Source organism: Synchiropus splendidus, chromosome 7, assembly GCF_027744825.2.
Source record: "Synchiropus splendidus isolate RoL2022-P1 chromosome 7, RoL_Sspl_1.0, whole genome shotgun sequence".
Lineage (NCBI taxonomy): Eukaryota > Metazoa > Chordata > Actinopteri > Syngnathiformes > Callionymidae > Synchiropus > Synchiropus splendidus.
Genome location: NC_071340.1, coordinates 20,042,738 through 20,062,367, shown reverse-complemented (window position 1 = coordinate 20,062,367; position 19,630 = coordinate 20,042,738). Strand labels below are relative to the sequence as shown.

The window sequence follows — 19,630 nt, the reverse complement described above, 5'->3', positions numbered from 1 at the left end:
GAGGAGGTGGGGTCACCAGCGACCCCCACCGGCGACACGACCATGGCAGGGGAAGTAATAGGATTTCACTTGAGTTTTGTGTCCTCTGTACGATGTATAGCAACCAGTCAGTAGCTCGTCTTTCCATCCATTCATATTCATCCACTTTTATAATTCAAATATAAACTGTAACCAACAAATTTGCAGAAATGATTCAATATTCATCAGGTGAATTAGAGGGGAAATGTAACAAAAAAATTTCAATTGGACAGTGCAAACGAAAGGACTTTCATGTTTCTGTTGGGAGGGTGAAACTATGGAACACTTTGTCTTTAGATTGTAAACAATGCACAACCATATACAGTTCAAGATTTTTTGTATGCTTGATTTATGCCGGTAAAATGATTCTGTACGTGGGAGAATATGTTCAAATCACATTTGTCTCTTTTGTTTTTAATACAGAACAATACATTTCTTTTTTTATTATTTAAGGAGGAGGTGATTCTTCTCACTCCTTTTTGAATATGTCTCTCTATGTCTTATGTTGTCCTATTTTCTTATCCACTTTGTCTCTCATATAAACTTTACTACAGTTATTTGTTTAATAAGTGTGACCACTCTGTTCTCCACAAGGACTATTTCTTGCAACAGTGAAAAAGTAAAAGTACCCCTAGTAAAGACCCCTTGCTATTTACTCACAAAAGAACAAGTTAATTGGTAATCAAAATATAACTATAAAAAGACCAATAACACTGACCAAAATTGGAACCTGACTGATGTAGCTGATTCATTTTAAATAAATAATGAAACAATATTAAAGAACACGGACAGGTATCATCAGAAACCACTACAATAGCATTGGTATTACACATTATACTTCCGTTTTTTTCACATAAACTCTAAATACCCATGGTTACCAAACATCAGCAACGTTGTCAATGTGAATATATAACTAGACATATTCATGACACTTGACAGAATGCACAAAGAATTGAGTAATTTTAATGTGTTTAATGTAGATATTTCATGTGATTGCCCCCCCCAAAATAATATAATCACTCCTATGTATGTAAAATGATTAACTACAATGATATTATACTAATATTCAAACTTTGCTTGTGTGTCAATGACATAAAATACTGTCACAGTCTTAAATAAATCCAGAAATGGTGTAAATTTCAACAAAGTTAAACCTTCAGCTCGAGCACAAGACAATTTCTGATCTTGTGAAAACTGCAGGACATGGAATAGAAAAAGCCCATGAGACACTTTCCTTCTTTCGAACAACACCACCGTGTAGTCTTGAGTCAAGTTTCTGCTTCAGAAGTCAAGGACAAGACATGTCCCAGAACATGTGACTCTCATCCTCTTAATGAACAGAACTTTGGGGAAGAGAAGAGGCCATTTGTGTGAGCTAATAACCTTCATGTGATTCTGCTCTCCATGTCTCTGTCACTCCCAGCCAAAAACCAGAATGCAGTTTTCACGGAGAGTTCGAGGAAGGTCAAAGCGTGTGAGCACTGGCTTAATTAGTAGTCTGACAGGTTCGATGACTGATCTACTAACGTCCTTATCTCTGCCTGGTGTTGATCCTGCTGTTACTGTCGGAGTGGCAATCCCTCCTGCTGAACATACATAGAGATCCCAAACAACCAGCAGCTCATGGCAAAGTGGAGAGGGTTGTCGTTGTTTATGACGTCGATAGAATTTCTGTTTTTCACGAAGCCACGAACTGTGTGTCCTTCTGCTGAAGCTTCAGGATCAATTCAAGCAGGTTCATCTGCATCATCAGCTCCTGCAGAAAGACAAGAGTGAAAAATCAATATCTCAGGACACAAAGAACACACTACACTAACAGCCCACATGGTTAGCTTAGTAATGATTTCTTGTCGAGTAAGGTAAAGCTGCTCATTTTACAGTCCCAGATGAATACTTGACTAACAAGTATGGCCTTGCCAGAGATGAACACGTTTTCCAGTATTTCTTTATAGCATCTATGTCTAAACGGTACTTTTTTCTGAAGCTCCTCAATCATAATGCAACCGCTCCTCACAATGAAGGACTCCCCTCTCCTGTCCAAGGGAAGAACTGCTCTCAACCTGAGGATTTGTGGTGGTGTAGAATCCAGGGACTCCAGCTTTCTCCAGCGTGGTCTGCTGATCTATAACCTTCTGATCAATTTCCACTACAATCTTCTTATCCATCATGCTCTGCTCTTCTCGCACACGCATTTCCAGAGCCTGGTAGAGGCAATAAAAACGGAGTGAAAAATAGTGAGGATGAATTGAATGAGAAATAATGTCGGGTTATCTCACCTCCTGCTCTGCTTGTTGATTTGACTTGAGAAGTGCGAGGTTGTGGGATTTGCAGGACTGCAGTGATTCCTTGTGTCGCCGAACAAGGTCCTGCTTCAATGCTTAACAAATACAAAGCATATCAACCGTTTATAGTATTAATAGCAGGCCTTATCAGCAACCCTCCTCCACATATGTAGTACACAAGTAAAGTGTTCAATCAATAATCGGCTTATTACTTCGCTTATGGTCAGAAAAAGTCACCTTGATGTTCACAGTGCAGCTTCTGTCGCTGGTTGTAGAGGTTCTTCTCAGTCAGGTGTTGGATATCGAGCAGCCCCTGAACTATATCGTACACTGTCCCATCGATGAGAGCCAGGGCCAGATCACTGAGGGTGCTGTAGGACAGTCGCTGCTGGTAGGAGCTGAAGACAACACGTTGTTGCAAACATTGTCACTCCGTGCCTCATCTCTGGAGGCCACAGGCGGCAAGGTAAATCTTACCTGGGCAGATCTTTGACTAAGGCCTGCAGCTCTGACAACAAGAAGTAATGTCTCTCCTGTTGTTTAGCGGAGTCGATGCTAATGACTGCAGGATACACATCCATCTCCTACAGCGGTTTCATAAAATGAGACGGATTAAATGCAATTCTAGAAGAAAATATTGAAATATAATATATAGGTATCAATATAAAAAAAAAACGTCTTAAGAGGATGACATTGCTTTAAATCAGCGTCTACCGAAAGTCATTGTATTGTTTACACTCTCGGTTCCTTTAGGACCCCGCTGGGCTGTCCTGAAACATGCCTGTTCATAATGTCTTGCTAGGCGGTTGTAGTTGAACACTAGATGGGGCTGTTCAATATATCAAGAACCAGCCAAAGTAAGAGTAAGGTAAGAGTGAAATGTAATAGCAAAATACAAAGATACAGAGTACAAAAAATACTAAATACTAAAAAAATACTAAGTTTACTTACGCTCTTACTTGTCATTTTGGTTCCATCGACTGTTTCTGTTATACAGTAATGTGTAAAGCAGCATGTAGAGAATTAAAGAATTAGCATCTTACAATTATCAAATATTGAGGAGCCATTTATTTGTGTGTCTCTTGGTTGTTTGTAAGAGTAATATTTGATCATTTGTACTAAATGCTGTGACACTGCCGCTGACTCACAACAACAATTCATGTGTGCACCTGACTCCAGCAGCTGAAGGCGTCTGTATGGAAACTGTGTCCTTCTGCTTCTGTTGGCTTCCTTTGAGTTCTGCCTTCAGTCCAAACCATGCAGCTCTGGTGTTTGCCCGGCCTTTAATCCGTGCACACCATTAGTAGGATAGACTTGTTGGGGTGACCCCCACTTCATGCCTCAGTGGATGCACAGGCTCTAAAATATTTTTACACTAATTAATTAAATATCGTAAACAGAATTGCTCTTTTGATCACCATGTAATGATGAAGAAGTCAACGCATTTAGAAAATTATTGGTAAAATAGTTCTTATATCTTCATTAATGTATCTTGGTTGTGGTAAAAAGTTGTCCTATGTATTGGACAAAAGTTAAATTTGATTGATATCCCTTTTGTATAGATATATCTTTTTATTTGCTTTTGTGTTTGTTTAATTGGAAACATATAAACGTTATTGTTTTTTATAGCCTCTCCGAGAGCGACAGTGTAACCGGAAGTAGCAACAACGCCCCCCCGCCGTGTTTACCTGCTGGTGTGATTTTGTCCGGCGGGAGCGCGCACGTGTCGCGCGCCTGCGAGGGTCGGCGCGCCGTCACGAAGGTGGCATGAGCAGTCGAGGGAGAACGGTGAGTTCGGGAGGATTGGAGCTGCTTGATGAGAGCTGCACCACCATGGCCAGGAACACATCGCTGTATTTTCGGATAGTCGAGGGAAGGAACCTCCCTGCGAAGGACGTGTGAGTAATTTAGGGTTTCCTTAGCGAGCTTTGTCGGACCTGTTCATCTGCGTTATTTCACTCTCATGTGTCAAATACCTGAATGTCAAATTAGATTCTGTTTCAGAAAAAAAAAAACATCTGTTCTCTTGCAGCTCTGGAACCAGCGATCCGTACTGTATCGTCAAAGTTGACAATGAAGTTGTTGCAAGGTATTGTCCCCCCCTTTTTTTTGTCTTACTGCTGATCGCATGCGATCAAGGAGAAGTGTTGATGTGTATGATCCCGGAGACAGCGTGGTCTGAGAACCTGATCCCGGTGTGTCCTTTAAAATACCCGCAGGTAACCATGGAGAGGATGCATTCATTACTGCATGCAGCCGCCGCTGTGAGCTCAGGCCAGCTGGGTTTGAGTTGGATTCCATGTTTTTGAGGCAGTAGACAGTCAGTACTGTGTAAAGGAGTATTTGGATTTAACTTGGGGTGATGTGGAGTAGATCATTTACATTTAAATAGTCCACATTTTTCACTCTTTTTTTGTGATGTAGGCTGTCAAAATACTGAGAAACATCAATGGAAAGCACAACGTTGTAGTGGTCCCTTCACCTTTTCAAGTCGTCTATTAAAAATTCTCTTTTATTATTTCATTGACATAAATCAAAGGTAGAGTCATGCGTTAACCTGAACGACCTTTGTGATCGACCAGTAGATGAAGGTCAAATCTGAGTCTGAGTTTCCCATGATGATTGATGGTAGGTGACACAAGCTCAAACATGTGACTCTGGGCTGGACGAACCATCGGATGAAGCGCCAGTTGGAGATCTTAACCCCAAAACAAAGTTTATTTATCTGCAGCCCTTTTGATTATTATTTTACTATAACCTCTTGATGAGTGGAGTCATTGTGTGCAACGGATCAATGCCTTTGTTTTCATAGCACGCCCACTTTCGGTCGGTCTGATAGTGAGTCTCTGTTCTGACCCATGTGTGCTTACTTCTTCATTTCCCACCGTGGTGCTTCTTTAATACTGGCTTCTAAACATTTACTGTTCAGAGTTTGTCTTATTTGTGGTCTAAATATCACGGAATGTGAGCTCATATATCATTGAAAGTAACATCCTTAGAAAGGAAACCTTGACGTTATTTTCAACACCAAACTGTTTAAATGTCACACATGCCTCTATTTTGATGTCGCAAATGGCTCCCCCAGTATGTTAGTCACCTTTGTTGCTCAACAACTGCCAGTCCACCATCGCTGTTGTCCACCTTGTGACCATTATTTGAGTTAAGTCGTGCAGATAACGCTTACGAATAGGCTCTTTTATTTATTTAATAATTAATTACTGATGTTAATAATAAATATATATTTTTAAATTAATTAATTAATTTTTCCTTCTTCCTAAAAAAGTCAGTGGAAGTAGAAGCAATTTCCAATAGAGAGTTAAATGAAGTTATAGAAAAGAATTATACTACAGTATAAGAGTGTTTATCATATATATGTGTGTATTTTTTTCCGTCTTCCTAAAAAATCAATTTGTAACCATACAATAGAACAATGAACAACTTGAAAACGTGAGTCTCCCATTGATTTTCTTCAGGACGGCAACAATGTGGAAGAACCTTAATCCTTTCTGGGGAGAAGAATACACCCTGCACCTCCCCATGGGGTTTCACTCGCTGTCCTTCCAGGTCATGGATGAAGACACGATTGGGTGAGTCACCTCAGAGCTGCGTCTGCAACATGAGCGATGTTTATCTTGGATCACGAGTTCATTCAATCCAGACAGCAAGTAAACAAAAGTATCTTATATCTCACTGACGTAAATAAGGAAGATTGATTTGAGTGGACTTTCAATGTTCTCCTGCAGCCATGATGACGTTATTGGGAAGATAACTCTCACCAAAGAAGCCATTGGATCGCAAGCTAAAGGTACGACTGACTGTTTATATGCGCTGTGCGGTCACATGAGGGAGTCAAAGGTCAGGCCGATTGCAGAAATATAACTTTTTAAAGCTTCTGGGAAAGTTTTCAGTGGGAAACGTTTCCCCCGCCGGTGAAGAGACGGTCACATGTTGATGTATTTATGAGTCGACTCTCAAGCTTTGTGTTTGTATGGCCCTGATTTGTGGGTCATAAATCATCTTCAATGTTTTAGAATGAATGAAACACTGAATCACCTACTGAGTTTTGAAATCGACCTAAAAATTTAAATAAAAAATGTAATAAACGGGTTGTTTTGTCCAAGGCTGCTCATTTTAAAATCACTTTTATTCACTTTGTATTTTGGTTTTGCTTTTTCTATTAAGGTACTGTATCATAATCATTTTTGTGTTATAATTGTCATCTATGTTTTGATATTAGTATCTTGTTTGAGCTTATATTTAAGACGTTAATATTAAAATTACTGTTTCTTGCTTGTTTTATTTGTCACAACACGATGATGTAGTTATTTTTTTAAATGGCAGATTTATTAATACATACATTTATACATACATAAACCTCACCCTATTATTTATATTCACTTTGTTTGTCTCTTAATAAAGACATTGTGTTTGCTTTTACTTCACAGTGTTGTCTGCAATTTACATTGAAATACAAGTTTTGTCCTTAAAATAAAGCCTTACATCTGATTTGCTGTCACTAAACATCCAGTGTGATTTCTGTTTTTTTTGTTTGTCTTTTGAGCAACATTTTTACTCACTTTACGTCTCCTAATATACCTAATTCATGATGTCTGGTCTCGCCAGGTGTGGACTGCTGGCTGAACCTGACAAGGGTTGACCCAGATGAAGAGGTCCAAGGGGAGATCCACTTAATTCTGGAGCTTCTGAAGGAAGGAGAGAAGATAAGCCTGCGATGTCAAGTCATTGAAGCAAGGTAGCATCAAGAAAATGAGCTTCATTGAAATGTATCTGAACATTCATCACTGCTGAGCCTTGCTCAGAACAAACTGATCGACAGTTGCTAAATCTGAAGACTTCCTCACTAGCCTCCGTGCTCCAGTGTGCCGCTATCACACCACTCCATGCCCCATCTGCGTCCCAGCCTGTCTCCCTCTCGGTCTCCTCACTAATAAGTCGGTCGATCAGTGTTTGACACAGTTATTCAAACCTCAGCTCAGAGTAATGTTTGATCGATTGGGGTCAGGTGAATCGGGGCTCATCAATCTTTAGTGACGGCTGTAACATGCGCGTCAGGTGAAATAAGCTCTCCGGCCCGATGATGTATGGCTCCTGATGCGATATTCATTGTGCTCCCACCTCAGAGACTTGGCACCCAGAGACATTTCGGGAACCTCTGATCCATTTGCAAGAGTCATATTCAACACCCACAGCGCTGAGACCACAGTGAGTGAACTGATGTCTGGAATGCAACAGATAGATTCAGTTAACCTCATACGTCTTCAGATCATCAAAAAGACCCGCTTCCCTCATTGGTCCGAGACCCTGGACTTGGAGTTGGACCCTGAGGAGCTCAACGGCGAGGGAACTGTCACTGTGGAGGTGTGGGACTGGGACATGGTGGGCAAGAATGACTTCTTAGGAAAGGTAAGTTTAAGTGACTCAACGAATTATCAAAGTTCAACCGCTTACTTCCGTCTGAATGAGGTCTGGATATGAGGTCTGGACATGCCACAGCTCCCGAGCTGCATGTGGCTCTTTGCCCAGTTTCATGCGGCTCTTCACCACATGAGCCGCGAAAATTAGTCGGAAAAGTAAGAGCTATTCTAGTGAAATTTCAAGATATTGGTGGAAGACTCTGAATCCCGTTTAACTTTGAAACGTAAGCAGTGTGCCTCGCCGCACATGCACTAAGCCCTTCCCCTATTCAATGGCAATGAGAGTCGCAGTCCTTAAACTTAACATGACTTAGTTCTGCGTTTCACTTTGGCATGACCTAAATTAAACATATGGCATGTGTTTCGCGTCCGTTTAATTCAGTTAATTCAGTGAAGATGAGGCGCTCCAGTCTGCAGCGTCGCTCACAGACCGGGGCCACGTTATTGGTGGAATGAGCCACGTAAAAATATAAATAAATTAATATAATATATCTGTGCCGCTTGATATTTTGAAGACGATCACGGTAAAATGTATCCACCCCTGATCTAGCAAATATCAATGTTCAATAATAACAACGTCACAAGAAAATAGAGGTCCACAAGATCATGTCAAAATTGGTGACTGCAACCCCAATTGCACTGAGGACAGTTGACCAGACGCCCACAGGAAAACCCTGCCTTCGCTGTCTACGTGTAGATTATATATCCCAAGCCTCGCCTTATACATGTAGTGTGTGTTGAAGATTTCCTCATGTTTTGCTAGCACCTGTTCTGTTCTGCTTCGGTGGTTCCCTGTTCTCCATCCAGGCTGCTGTTCTCACTTCTAATCTTATCTTGCGACTACAGGTGGAGATTCCCTTCGCTTGTTTGCATAAGACGCCTCACTTCGAGAGCTGGCTTCGATTGTTACCCCTGAGAAACAGCGAGGTGGATCCCGGGTAAGGATCCCTGTTTATGTGTCATAGTTTCCTCCAGGTTTTATTTTAGCAATGTTTGGGGCTGTGACCTGACATTATCTTTACCAGCGTATCCTGATAATTGTAGAACCAGGTGGGGCTGAGTGTGATGCAACTGGAAGTGTGATGGCGAAATGAAGCTGCTAATTAGGTTGAGATTCACACTTTCAGTGGGAAACACATGCACAACACAGATTGGCTCGCAGCCAAAGTCTCCATCAAAGGAAAAATGCTCATCGGTATGGTGCTACAAAGGAAAGGAAAACAGCAAAATAGATGCTGTAGAGGTAAACACAATTTCTTCACACACAGACACAAAGCGTTTGTTCACTCTGGTGACCTCCTGGGTTGCCTTCAGTGTGATGTTCTCCTAGATATACACACCCTTAGCAGGGCAGCCAGCGTGCTGTAATGTCAGTGAGCTGGCTGAAGCTTCCACAAGTTCACAAGAGGCTAAGTATGTTAAAAAAAAAAAGATAATTTTGCCCCTAATATGGGACGTGACTTGGACTAGAACAGTGCTTCTCATTTACTTTCCCCCCAGGAAGAAGTAAATTGTAAATTGTTATAAAGACACCTCTGCATAACATTGCATCCTTGTTCATATTAAAGAAAAGAAAAAAGTAATATACACCAACTTATAATAAACAAAAACATTATTAACATTGTTTTTGTCAGAAAAGATTTAAAAGTGCATCAATTTGCCTGAAATTAAAAAAAAAAAAAAATTATGAGAGGATGTGCAATTGTAGTAAGGCAAAAAAGTAACAAAGTACCCTGAGGTCACATGACCTCACTATTCGAGAAGGACTGGATTAGAAAGTTATAAAAAAGCAACATCTCTAGATTTGTAATGTTCTTCTTCTCAGTGGCAAACTGGGAGCATTGCGGCTTAAAGTTCGTCTGGTGGAGGATCGGATTTTGCCCTCAGCATACTATCAACCCCTCATTGACCTTCTGGTGGAGTCCGTCATCTCCCCAACTGAGGTGCAGGTCATTTACACAGAAGATCACAAGGATTGTTTTTTTTATGTCATTTATTTCCTTTGGATTTTCGCCCCAGGTGGAGGACGTCAGTGCTCTGACTATGCTGGAGGAGGTGACCACTGTGGAGAGCCGCCAAGATGTGGCCATGACTCTGGTCAAGATCTACCTGGGCCAAGGTCTGGTGGTTCCTTTCCTGGATTATCTCAACACCCGAGAGGTCAACCACACCAGTAAGAGCCATCGTCTTAAAGAGCACTCACACCCATGATACGATGGAGTGCTGTAGTGTGTGCATATTGCTTATGAAGAACCAAAGGAGTCTCAGACAAGTGGAATATTTCTGTGAATCTACATTACCCCCCGAGTCCATGGTGATTACATCATCATGTGTGGTTGGACTGTCATCATGTCAGTGAGTCAGTGGTTATTTTAGATTGTGTTGGGACTTTTGCTCCTCGGACAGCTCCTGCTCGCCCGCTGACAGTGAAATGACTTCAGGTCTGTGACTCTGTGGTGTGTGGGCGGCTCCATCCCACCAGCGCTATATTTGCTGTTTGTCACCCAACTTCTCCCCGGTCCGGATTAGTCACGTTTCTGCCTCCACATCACACGGCGATTCCTCTAATTCGCGCTCTTACATTGTTGTTGGAGTACGTTGCGATAATGAGCATCCGGCCAAAGTTTCCATAGCAACTCCACAGGACTGGAAATGGTCTATCACAGATAGATGATAGTGACGAGCCAGACGTGATGAGACAGGAGCCACAAACATACACCACACACACCCACAAGGATCACTAACGCTAATGTCTTTTTTTTTTTGCCATGAAAATATTTACTTGGCAGTTAAATTAGGTTTGAGAGGATTAGCAGTCACTCAGAGGATTAGTGAAGTCGGATTTGTCTCACTCTCACTCCTACACTGGCGTGAACACAAACAGTTCTATGGAATGTGGAGCTGTCCTCGTCATCGGTGCAGCAGGTAGATTCACGGTTCGCTTGGATGTTCCCATGAAAATGAATGAAAATTGGTTGAAGCACCACTTCATGATGGTGATTTCAACAGTAAAAATGACATCACTCTCAAGGTCATTATTTAATATGGTCACTGGCTGTTATCCTCTGCTTGTGAACAACATAGATTGTGTGTTTGAATCCCACAAAGGGATGAGTGAGCTGGCTAATGCTAGAACACCGAACTTTGCATTGAATAAAGTGCCGAATGGAGCCTGTTGTTTCTCCAGACTCTGTCCTCAGCGGAATGGAGTCCTGTAGAAGAGTAGATGTACAGCTGTAAGAACGATAATGTCAAAGCTATCATCGACCACAGACTCTTTGATGATGCAACCCTGCCAGTTGAAATCTCTGAAGGAAATGGTGGCGTGGCAAACTCTGCGACTGGTGACGTGTAGAGTCTGATCATCTATTCAGAATTCAAGACGTTTCCATGACGGCAACTGAGAACAGAAGCTTTTGAACCTCATTGCTGGACCACTTTAACAAATATATATATATATTTTATATTTTATATATACATACTTTAACACTATATATATATATATATATATATATATATATATATATATATATATATATATATATATATATATATATAGTGTTAACAGTTGTTTTGAAACTTTATACTGGAATACTGGAAATTTAAATGTGGTGTAAAAGCTATGTGTCCTGTTAATGTGTCCTTTGTGAAATGGTCCCATACTTTCATGTTTTGGGTCTCTTCTTATAGTGGATTGTGCTAAGAAAGACATCACGACATTCACGTTATTGTCATTTGATTCACTTCTATTTTATTGATTTATTTGTGTCCCTTTACAGCTGACCCCAACACTTTATTTCGCTCCAACTCACTCGCATCCAAAGCCATGGAGCAGTTCATGAAGGTGAGTGCTCGCTTTAATGTCAGCTCAGTGAGAGACAGTATACGGCTCATGGTTAGCCATGAAGGTGTAGTGGAGCTGAGATGCCAGATGTTGTTTCCTCATCTCAGGTGTATTAAATATTCCCAACAGGCAGTTGGTATGTTGTATCTCCATGAGGTTCTGAAACCCATCATCAACCGCATCTTCGAGGAGAAGAAGTACATCGAGCTGGACCCTTGTAAGATTGACCTGAACCGACTCAGGTAACTTGTCGACGCATTCCTGCTTCTCCGTAGTGTTTCTGAGTGAAAATGTCACAACAAAAATCTACAGTTTCTTCTCACTCCACCCATGAGAAGAAGACATCAGTGTAAGATGAAGAAAGCAATGTGAAATAGAGGGCTGGCTGTTGCTTGGCAACTGCGACGAGCCCCCTGAGATGTCGATCTCTGACATCCAGTATGATCTTGCATCTCACATCCTCTCTGCTGGCAGTCGCCTCGCCTGCTGTCACCTCGTGTTTTCTCCCGTGTTTTAGTTTTTCTTCAGAAATAATTCTCTCATGTAAAACATCAGCTCTCCACCTGTGAGTGTCTTATGGTTGACGTAGCCACTAAGGTTTCTGATTCTCCACGCAGGAGGATTTCGTTTAAAGGGGCGGTTTCAGAGGCAGAGGTGCGTGACAGCAGCGTGGAGATGCTGCAGAGCTACTTGACCAGCATCATAGAGTCCATTGTGGGCTCAGTTGAGCAGTGTCCTCCTGTCATGAGGGTGGCCTTCAAGCAATTACACAAGAGGGTGGAGGAGCAGTTCACTGACCCAGAGAACGAGGTCAGTCCTGGGACTCAGAGAAAATGAACTATAATACGTTACCATACGGTTGAGAAGATCCGGCCTTTTGTCCGTCCATTTATTTTATTTATCCACCCATCCATTCCAACCCCATATGTTCCATCCAACTGTCACAAGACCATCCTTCCAATGCAACAGTTGCAACACCATCCACCCATTGCTTGCAACACTGTTTTCCATCTTATACCCATCTATCCAACCATCCATCAATCTATTTATCTCAACACTTTCTATCCACCAATTTATCCATCCGTCTCAACACTTACGATCCCATCCATCCCACCATCCACTCACCCCATTCATGCCCTTATACTCCATCTATCAGTCGCATCTCTGCTGTCCATACATCCATCCATCAGTCCGTCCTGTTGAGCTCAACAGTTCATATCCACCAATTTATCCATCCATCTCAACACTTACGATCCCATCCATCCAACCATCCACTCACCCATTTAAACCTCATATACTGTATTCCATCCATCAGTCACAAAACCATCCATCCCAACACCTTGTTTTCCATCCATTTAACCCCACATATTCCATCCAGCCGTCCCATCATTTCATATCCCTTCTGTCGATGTGTCCCTGAGCAAAGCTTTTAACCCCCGATTGCTCTCGGCACCGTCCCTGAGTGGCAAACTAAATATCCTTGCAAGAAGATCAATAAAGCGTACTTTCGGTCCTCATCCGTCCATCCTTTCACCCATCCAGCTCAGCATCATATACACCCGTCTATATCAACATGGTGTGTTTCCATAAAATCGCTTTTATTTATGGTCTTTGTGTTTTTTCTTCTCCCAGGATGTGAAGTACCTAGCGATCAGTGGGTTCTTCTTCCTGCGTTTCTTCGCTCCTGCCATCCTCACACCTAAACTGTTTCAGCTGAGGGACCAGCATGCTGACACCCGCACCAGTAGGACTCTGCTGCTACTGGCCAAGGTAGCATTCACAACAAAAACAAACAGCCGTTCCTGTGAATAATTTACTCTAGACGTGCCACTCTTGCTGGAGACTGTAAACATGCGATGGAGGGGCCACATGCTGCTTCAGACTCAATAGCAGTGTGACTTGTGTGTGTGTGTTTGTTGTCCCACGGTAAAGAAAACTTGCGCGTCCGTCCTTCTCTTGCTAATGCTTGGATAGATGCTGACCGTGGTGCTGAAGTGCTGTTGCCATGGGTCCGCACAGAAGGGGAAGGTGCTATTTTTACTCCGCATGTGCTTCAACCTGTCTGTGGTTCAAAGCTGAATATTAGAGAGGGACTTCCTCTTTGCCCTCAGGCAGGTGTGGGCTGGACAAAAGGCCTCACAGCGTGATTGGCCTCAGAGGATGGGCCTTTTGATCCCCAACTGATGTCCGTGAGGAGGCGGCCGATACTTAATAATTATGTCTCTGATATTGGCAGGCTTTACAGAGCGTTGGGAACCTGGGACTTCAGCTGGGTCACGGAAAAGAGCAGTGGATGACCCCGCTACATCCCATCATTCTTCAAAGCGTGTCTTCAGTCAAGGACTTTCTGGACAAGATGATAGACATCGATCACGACTCTGGTAAGAGATGAGAGCCTCATTCAGACTGTGATGTTATTAAGGATGAAGCACAGAAACTGTTTTGTATTTCAAGCCTTTAAGAAGTAGGGTATTGTATTGAGTTTATTGAGGTTTGAGTAAGTTTTTAAATTTTCACTGCACCACACATGCACAGAGAAGATGAGCGAGCGCCAACTTGGCACTGCCTATCTCAGTCATCATATCCAGTCTGCAGTCCTGACTCCACCACCAGGCCATAGCAGACCCCTCCACAGCATCCCACCGACAGAAATAACTAAAATAAAATCCACACTATTTGTTTACTTTACTGTCTTTATGTAGCAGTTTTTCGATGCAAGGTCTGGGTTAATAAAAAAAAGTGTGGCTGCTCAGAAGTGGTTACGGGGTGTGTAACCTTTGTCTGAACCGGGGCTCAGTGGAGTAAAGAGTTTTAAGCTGAAGTGTTTGGGGGCGGAGCCGCTTTAGCAGGCCTAACAAATGCACTGCACACCATCTGGCTTTCAGGGAAAATGGCGAAGCTTTGCTGGAACAGAAAAGGAATAAAAAATTCAGCAAAACAATGCTTAGCGACTTAGTGAAATATTAATAACCAGTTGGAAGAAAAGAGGCGCCATGGTAAATGAGCTGGCGGGGAGCTGAAGTGAGAAGTCACCGGCACCTCGCCCATGCCGCGGCCGATGCCTTGGCTGCCTTCGCCCCGTCATCTGTCGCCGGGTCTGTTGTTGTGAATCATCTGCACTCTGACTTCTCACGTTTCAGCCTCCTCGCACTCATCACACCCACCCTTTCCCTCTCAGAGGCCAGTGTGACACTCACTTTTCAGAAAAATTTAAAAAAATAGAAGAGCCGTTGTATTGATCAGGAGTATCCACCCAGAATTTTAAGTTCATGACAAAATGATGCTTTTAAAATCGTGAAACAAGATTTATCGTCACAGCACCACCTTGTGTCTGAATCACAGAATGTCATTCTGTCTGTTGCAGCGTCAGAGCTGCCACAAAGAGCCGTGTTCATGCCCTCGGTCACAGTCAAAGAGGGATACCTGTACAAGCACAAGGCGGAGGGAACCCAAATTCTGTCTCGCTTTGCCTTCAAGAAGCGCTACTTCTGGTTGACCAGCGAGACCCTGTCTTATGCCAAGACCCCTGACTGGCAGGTGAGTGGGAGGGTGGTTCGTCTTTAACGCTGCCAGTGAGTCAGAGACCCTGGTCTCGGTGTCAGTGAAAGTTGCGTGAAAGTGACTCAAGTGTCAGTAAACTCTGCCCCTTTTAAGATCCTCTCGCAAGGAAAACAATTCTGCTTTCACCGTCATCTCATTCACGTTATTGACTGGCCTCCTCCTTTGATTTTACCCTGCAATATTTCTAAAAATCAGCCACAAGCTATTGCAGGCCATTATTTCACAGTGAATTTGTCTGCGGTTGCTGTGGTGAATTATTGCAGGTGCGGGCCTCCATCCCGATCCAGTGTGTGAGTGCTGTGGAGAGGGTGGATGAAAATGCCTTTCAGCAGCAGAATGTGATGCAGGTCATCACCCAGGACAACGACGGGCAGCTGCACACCATCTACATCCAGTGCAAGGTGAGTTATTAAACCCTTGCAAAGCTTGTTGATTCAAACTCACTGGTTTAGATTTATAAGTCCGTAGCACATGACCTTGTGTATCGGTAAGGACCCCATACTCAACTACCTTCTCTCAGGCCCAGAAATGTTTTAGTTCATGTACACAGGATTTTATTTAGTACGCCACATATTTGTATCGAAAAATGTTAACTCTCATAGTTAACATATATGAATCTAGTTCAATCTAGGAGTTTTTTTTTTTTTTTTTTTAGTTCAGTTTAGTTTAGTTTCAGTTAAACCCCTTACATGTCTTCTTCCAAAAATCGAAACGAAAACAAAAATGTTTTTAACAATTTAAATTTTTTTGTAGAACACGTGTCCAGAAATTAACTCAGTTTGATGATGTTATCATTTATACACTAGTTGGATCACGTTATGTAACAAAAGAAATCTCTTTAGGTTAATAGACTTAATAAAGTGGAAGGTGAAAAGTGGAAATATGTTATATTTATCTATGAGATTAAATGTATATAAAAAAGGAAAACTTGTCTGGTATTATTATTATATTATTTTTTAAAGAATTTTGCATTAACCCTTGGACATTGAACATTTGTTTTATTTCAAATTTTGAAATAAGTCGGTATTTTACAATGAAAAGCGACAACAAGTAATCAAAACTTTAAGTCCCCCAAATAATCTAGAGATTTAAACACAAATTGAAAATCTGATATCTGAGTGTCATATTTTCTGAATTTTTACTAAAATGGAAAAAATGGAAATGATACACACTCAGAGTCTGTGGAGGCTCGGCTACATGTTCAGTGGGGATGCCGTTGTTAAATCTGTGAAGTTGTTACAGGAATAAAACACCACAATTTTCTAATTTTGCTTCTTGTATTGTTTTATTAGAACGTTAATGAGTTGAACCAGTGGCTGTCAGCCATCAGAAAACTTAGTATTTGTAATGAAGGGATGTTGCCCTCCTTCCACCCGGGGGCTCATCGCAGCGGGAAGTGGAGCTGCTGCTTGCAGACGGATCGCGCTGGTAATTCTTCTCCGTTATTATTCTTAATAAAACTAAATTCAAGCTACTTTGTAAGAAGTTTCCTGTGATCCTTTCTTTCACCTTTCATGCTTGTTCTGCAGTTGCTGGCTGCAGCAGAACCCACTCAGCTGTGACTCTTGGGGACTGGAGTGACCCCTTAGATCCAGACGTGGAGACGCAGACTATATTCAAGCAGTTCCTCCAGGGAAGAGACAAACTCAGGTCAGCCCCGACCAGATGTAATTCCATCCTTCTACACCAGAGGCCAGTGTTACTGCGCCGTTGCTTCTCACCACCAGTGTGCGAGAGAAAGCCTCATGTTTTCCTTCTGGTTCTGCAGGAAAAAATATTTGGAGACTCCCGAAGGTGATCCGGAGCCCAGCCATAATGAAGCGCTCAACTGTGATCGTCCAACAGGTCTGTCGTCCACTTCTACACTGACTTGTTTTTGATGGGTTACGAGTCACTTAAAGTCAGTGATGCAAATAAAAAATCCACTTGTTGTAATAGTAATATCAATGTTTTGGAAAATATTGCTAGTTCATTTTTCTATAATTCAACACACACAAAAGGTGAAAATGAAATACAATTTTAACAAGAAAATATTATGGTTTATAAATTCACTTCCATAAAGTTCTACACTGTGTCAGAAAAAAACTAAACCTGCTTCTCTTTTTTCTGTTTAAAGTCTATTTTTTTCTTTTAATTAAGAAAATGTAACTACATTCAGTAGTTTATCCTAACAGGGCCCAACTTCTTCCATCTATAGCTGTTAAACGTTGCAGTAGAAATGCTGTCCCAGAGAGAAAATTATTGTTGAAGTTTTGACTATTCAGTGGTACCTCGGTTCTTGACCACAATCTGTTCCAGACTGCTGTTCGAGAGGCGAATCGATTTTTCCCATTACTGTTAATGGAAAAAGAAATAATGCGTTCCAAGCCTTAAAATAGGCTTCTGTAGGAGTGAATGTAGAGTGTCTGCTGCAGGTGCGCTGTTCCTCTATGTGTGTGGCCGCTGCATGTGGGAGGGGTTGCCGAGTGAGTGACGTCTCTCCAGAAGTGAAGAGGTGCCCGGTGCGTGTCCAGCTCTGAATGTGCGCTTCTGTGCAGTTTGGCTGTGACAAAGTCATAAACCAAGTCACGCTCTGTCCCAGACTGGCCTCATCACTGTCCCAGCTCCAGCCCACAACAGGACATCAAACCCTGGAGTGAGAGCGAGCACCTCCCCTGTGACACTCTACCTTTTTTCATGATCGAGTTCTGGATTTTTGTTCGAATTCTGAGACGTTCGAAAACCGAGGCTCCACTGTATTATTCTGTAGCAAATGTGTGCATTTGCTACAGAATAATGCTACAGTCTACTGTGGTTAAAATGTGATATTGACTGTGAACACGAGTGTAACCTTATCCTGACAGCACAGACTTTTTCGGTCTCTACTACACAACGAAAGACCTGAACATATATCTCTCCCTCCCTCTCCTGTCTGCCGACCCAGGTTCATTACTTCAAACCTAGTTCTGCATCATGTGACTGAGTCTCCAGAATTATCTTACTGAGGACAAAATGTAGTATCTTAATGCATATTTGAAGATCCAACTTTTTTTTTTTTTTACTTTCACCGAGTCACGGATGCTTTTTACCTTTATGTTTCACTGAACTTCCTGAAAGCGCCGGTCCACGTCACTGATGTTCCCTTCCAGCTGCTTGAATCAGGAAGAGAAATAATTCATAATGGCCGCCCAATATGAAGTTCTTACTCTCTTTTAGGTGTATCCGAGTGTTTTTCATTGATTCACATGAGAATCTCTTACAGTTAAGTGATAGGCACCTGTGTATGTCTAATATAAACACATCCATTTTATTCAGATTTGTGCCACACAAAGTGATGAACAGTTGCCATATTGTGTTTCACTAGTTATGGGCTCAGGATGTTGTGGGTTTTTCTCACTTGTATGTGTACATTTATTTGTTGGGATTCTGTAGCCAATGGGCATGAGAGAATCAGAGCAGGCGGTTCAGTAACCTGGGCACTGACTGGCTCAGTGAAGTAGCATGTATGTGTTTATGTTTCAATGTACTCTGCCACTGGATTCAAGTTAAGTGTATAAACGCCTAAGTCCATTTTCCTCAGGTGTTGCAGATGGAGCGGAATGCCACGTTCCCCCCCAAAAGGCAGGTCGCAGCTCCGCCGCCCGACTCCTGATGGTGATCGACGACTTGGAACAAGCTCACGCTACGTTCCAGGAGAAAGAGAACGGCGTTATTTTGGATCCCTAGAATTAAACCCAGCTGGGATTCGCTTCAATAAAGAAGTGACGGGACTCCTGTAATCGTCCAGGAAGAGATGCGGCCGCAGACTTTTACTGCGTTTTAAATATTTATTTTCTCAGAGTGCCAGCGACTTCAGCACTGCCACAGAGGCTTTTATATCGGACTGTGTCTGGCAACGTTTATTCGTAGGAATGAGCAATCGCTGCATGATCTCTTATCAACTTGTGATGGAATGTGAAAATTGTCTTTTTATATATTTGTAAAGTTTTTATGCAAACGGCTTGTTGTATTGTCACTCTGAAAATCTGTAAATCTGCTTCAATGAAGGATTTGTAACATTTTATGCGTCCTCATAGAAACTGCATACGACAAGAAGGAATATTGTTTGTGTTGAGGCCACCATTCCGTGATCGCCTCATTGTTATTTGGGTAATATTTACCTGCCATATTGAATATTAATATCCTAAATAAATGTTACAAAATATCTTTCCATCAATGTTATGTAAATGCTTTTATACTGCCACTTATCTGAGGCTGCAGTCTGTCTATTTAAGATGCCAAACACAGGAATTTGATGAAGTCTTTTAGTCATCTAGAGCTCTGAGCTCTGAGCACCAGCCGACACTCCAGTCAATAGGCCATGTGGTTTATTTATGTCTTTTGTTACTTGCTGCATTCAAAACGCATTGTCATCGATTGGTGAAGTTCCTCAAGATCTCCCTCATGAGCTTTTGTTGTGTCAAAAATAAAGACAAGGCACCCATCCCTCGAGCGCATCCTCTGTTGTTTGT

General features: G+C 42.1%; 2 protein-coding genes across 2 annotated transcripts; one reads left to right on the top strand and one right to left on the bottom strand.

Moving 5' to 3' along the window:
* Nucleotides 1–206: 206 nt before the first annotated feature.
* Nucleotides 207–3,050, bottom strand: dgcr6 (DiGeorge syndrome critical region gene 6). Its single transcript, XM_053869617.1, has 5 exons — nt 2,778–3,050; nt 2,538–2,698; nt 2,295–2,395; nt 2,079–2,219; nt 207–1,774 (listed from the first exon to the last, which is right to left on the bottom strand). The coding sequence occupies exons 1-5, from the start codon at nt 2,879–2,881 to the stop codon at nt 1,697–1,699; spliced, it is 585 nt and encodes a 194-aa protein (XP_053725592.1). The 5' UTR covers nt 2,882–3,050; the 3' UTR covers nt 207–1,696.
* LOC128761953 (rasGAP-activating-like protein 1) lies at nt 1,856–19,518 on the top strand. The gene is made up of 22 exons (XM_053869606.1): nt 1,856–2,766; nt 3,930–4,198; nt 4,333–4,389; nt 5,774–5,887; nt 6,044–6,105; nt 6,924–7,053; nt 7,442–7,523; nt 7,584–7,724; nt 8,582–8,673; nt 9,561–9,678; nt 9,755–9,908; nt 11,515–11,579; nt 11,709–11,821; nt 12,197–12,389; nt 13,212–13,349; nt 13,816–13,960; nt 14,944–15,116; nt 15,404–15,541; nt 16,433–16,568; nt 16,670–16,790; nt 16,909–16,985; nt 18,700–19,518. Exons 2-22 carry the CDS (start codon nt 4,068–4,070, stop codon nt 18,843–18,845), a joined length of 2,526 nt encoding a protein of 841 aa, XP_053725581.1. The 5' UTR covers nt 1,856–2,766; nt 3,930–4,067; the 3' UTR covers nt 18,846–19,518.
* Nucleotides 19,519–19,630: the final 112 nt, after the last annotated feature.

Bases quoted from the DNA above. Each gene is read 5' to 3' on its own strand.
- dgcr6 (XM_053869617.1), bottom strand. From the start codon at position 2,881: ATGGATGTGTATCCTGCAGTCATTAGCATCGACTCCGCTAAACAACAG. The intron at 2,699-2,777 runs GTAAGATTTACC...TGTTGTCTTCAG, and splicing joins TTAGTCAAAGATCTGCCCAG to CTCCTACCAGCAGCGACTGT. The intron at 2,396-2,537 runs GTGACTTTTTCT...GTATTTGTTAAG, and splicing joins GCTGCACTGTGAACATCAAG to CATTGAAGCAGGACCTTGTT.
- LOC128761953 (XM_053869606.1), top strand. From the start codon at position 4,068: ATGAGCAGTCGAGGGAGAACGGTGAGTTCGGGAGGATTGGAGCTGCTT. The intron at 11,822-12,196 runs GTAACTTGTCGA...TTCTCCACGCAG, and splicing joins ATTGACCTGAACCGACTCAG to GAGGATTTCGTTTAAAGGGG. The intron at 16,569-16,669 runs GTAATTCTTCTC...CTTGTTCTGCAG, and splicing joins CTTGCAGACGGATCGCGCTG to TTGCTGGCTGCAGCAGAACC.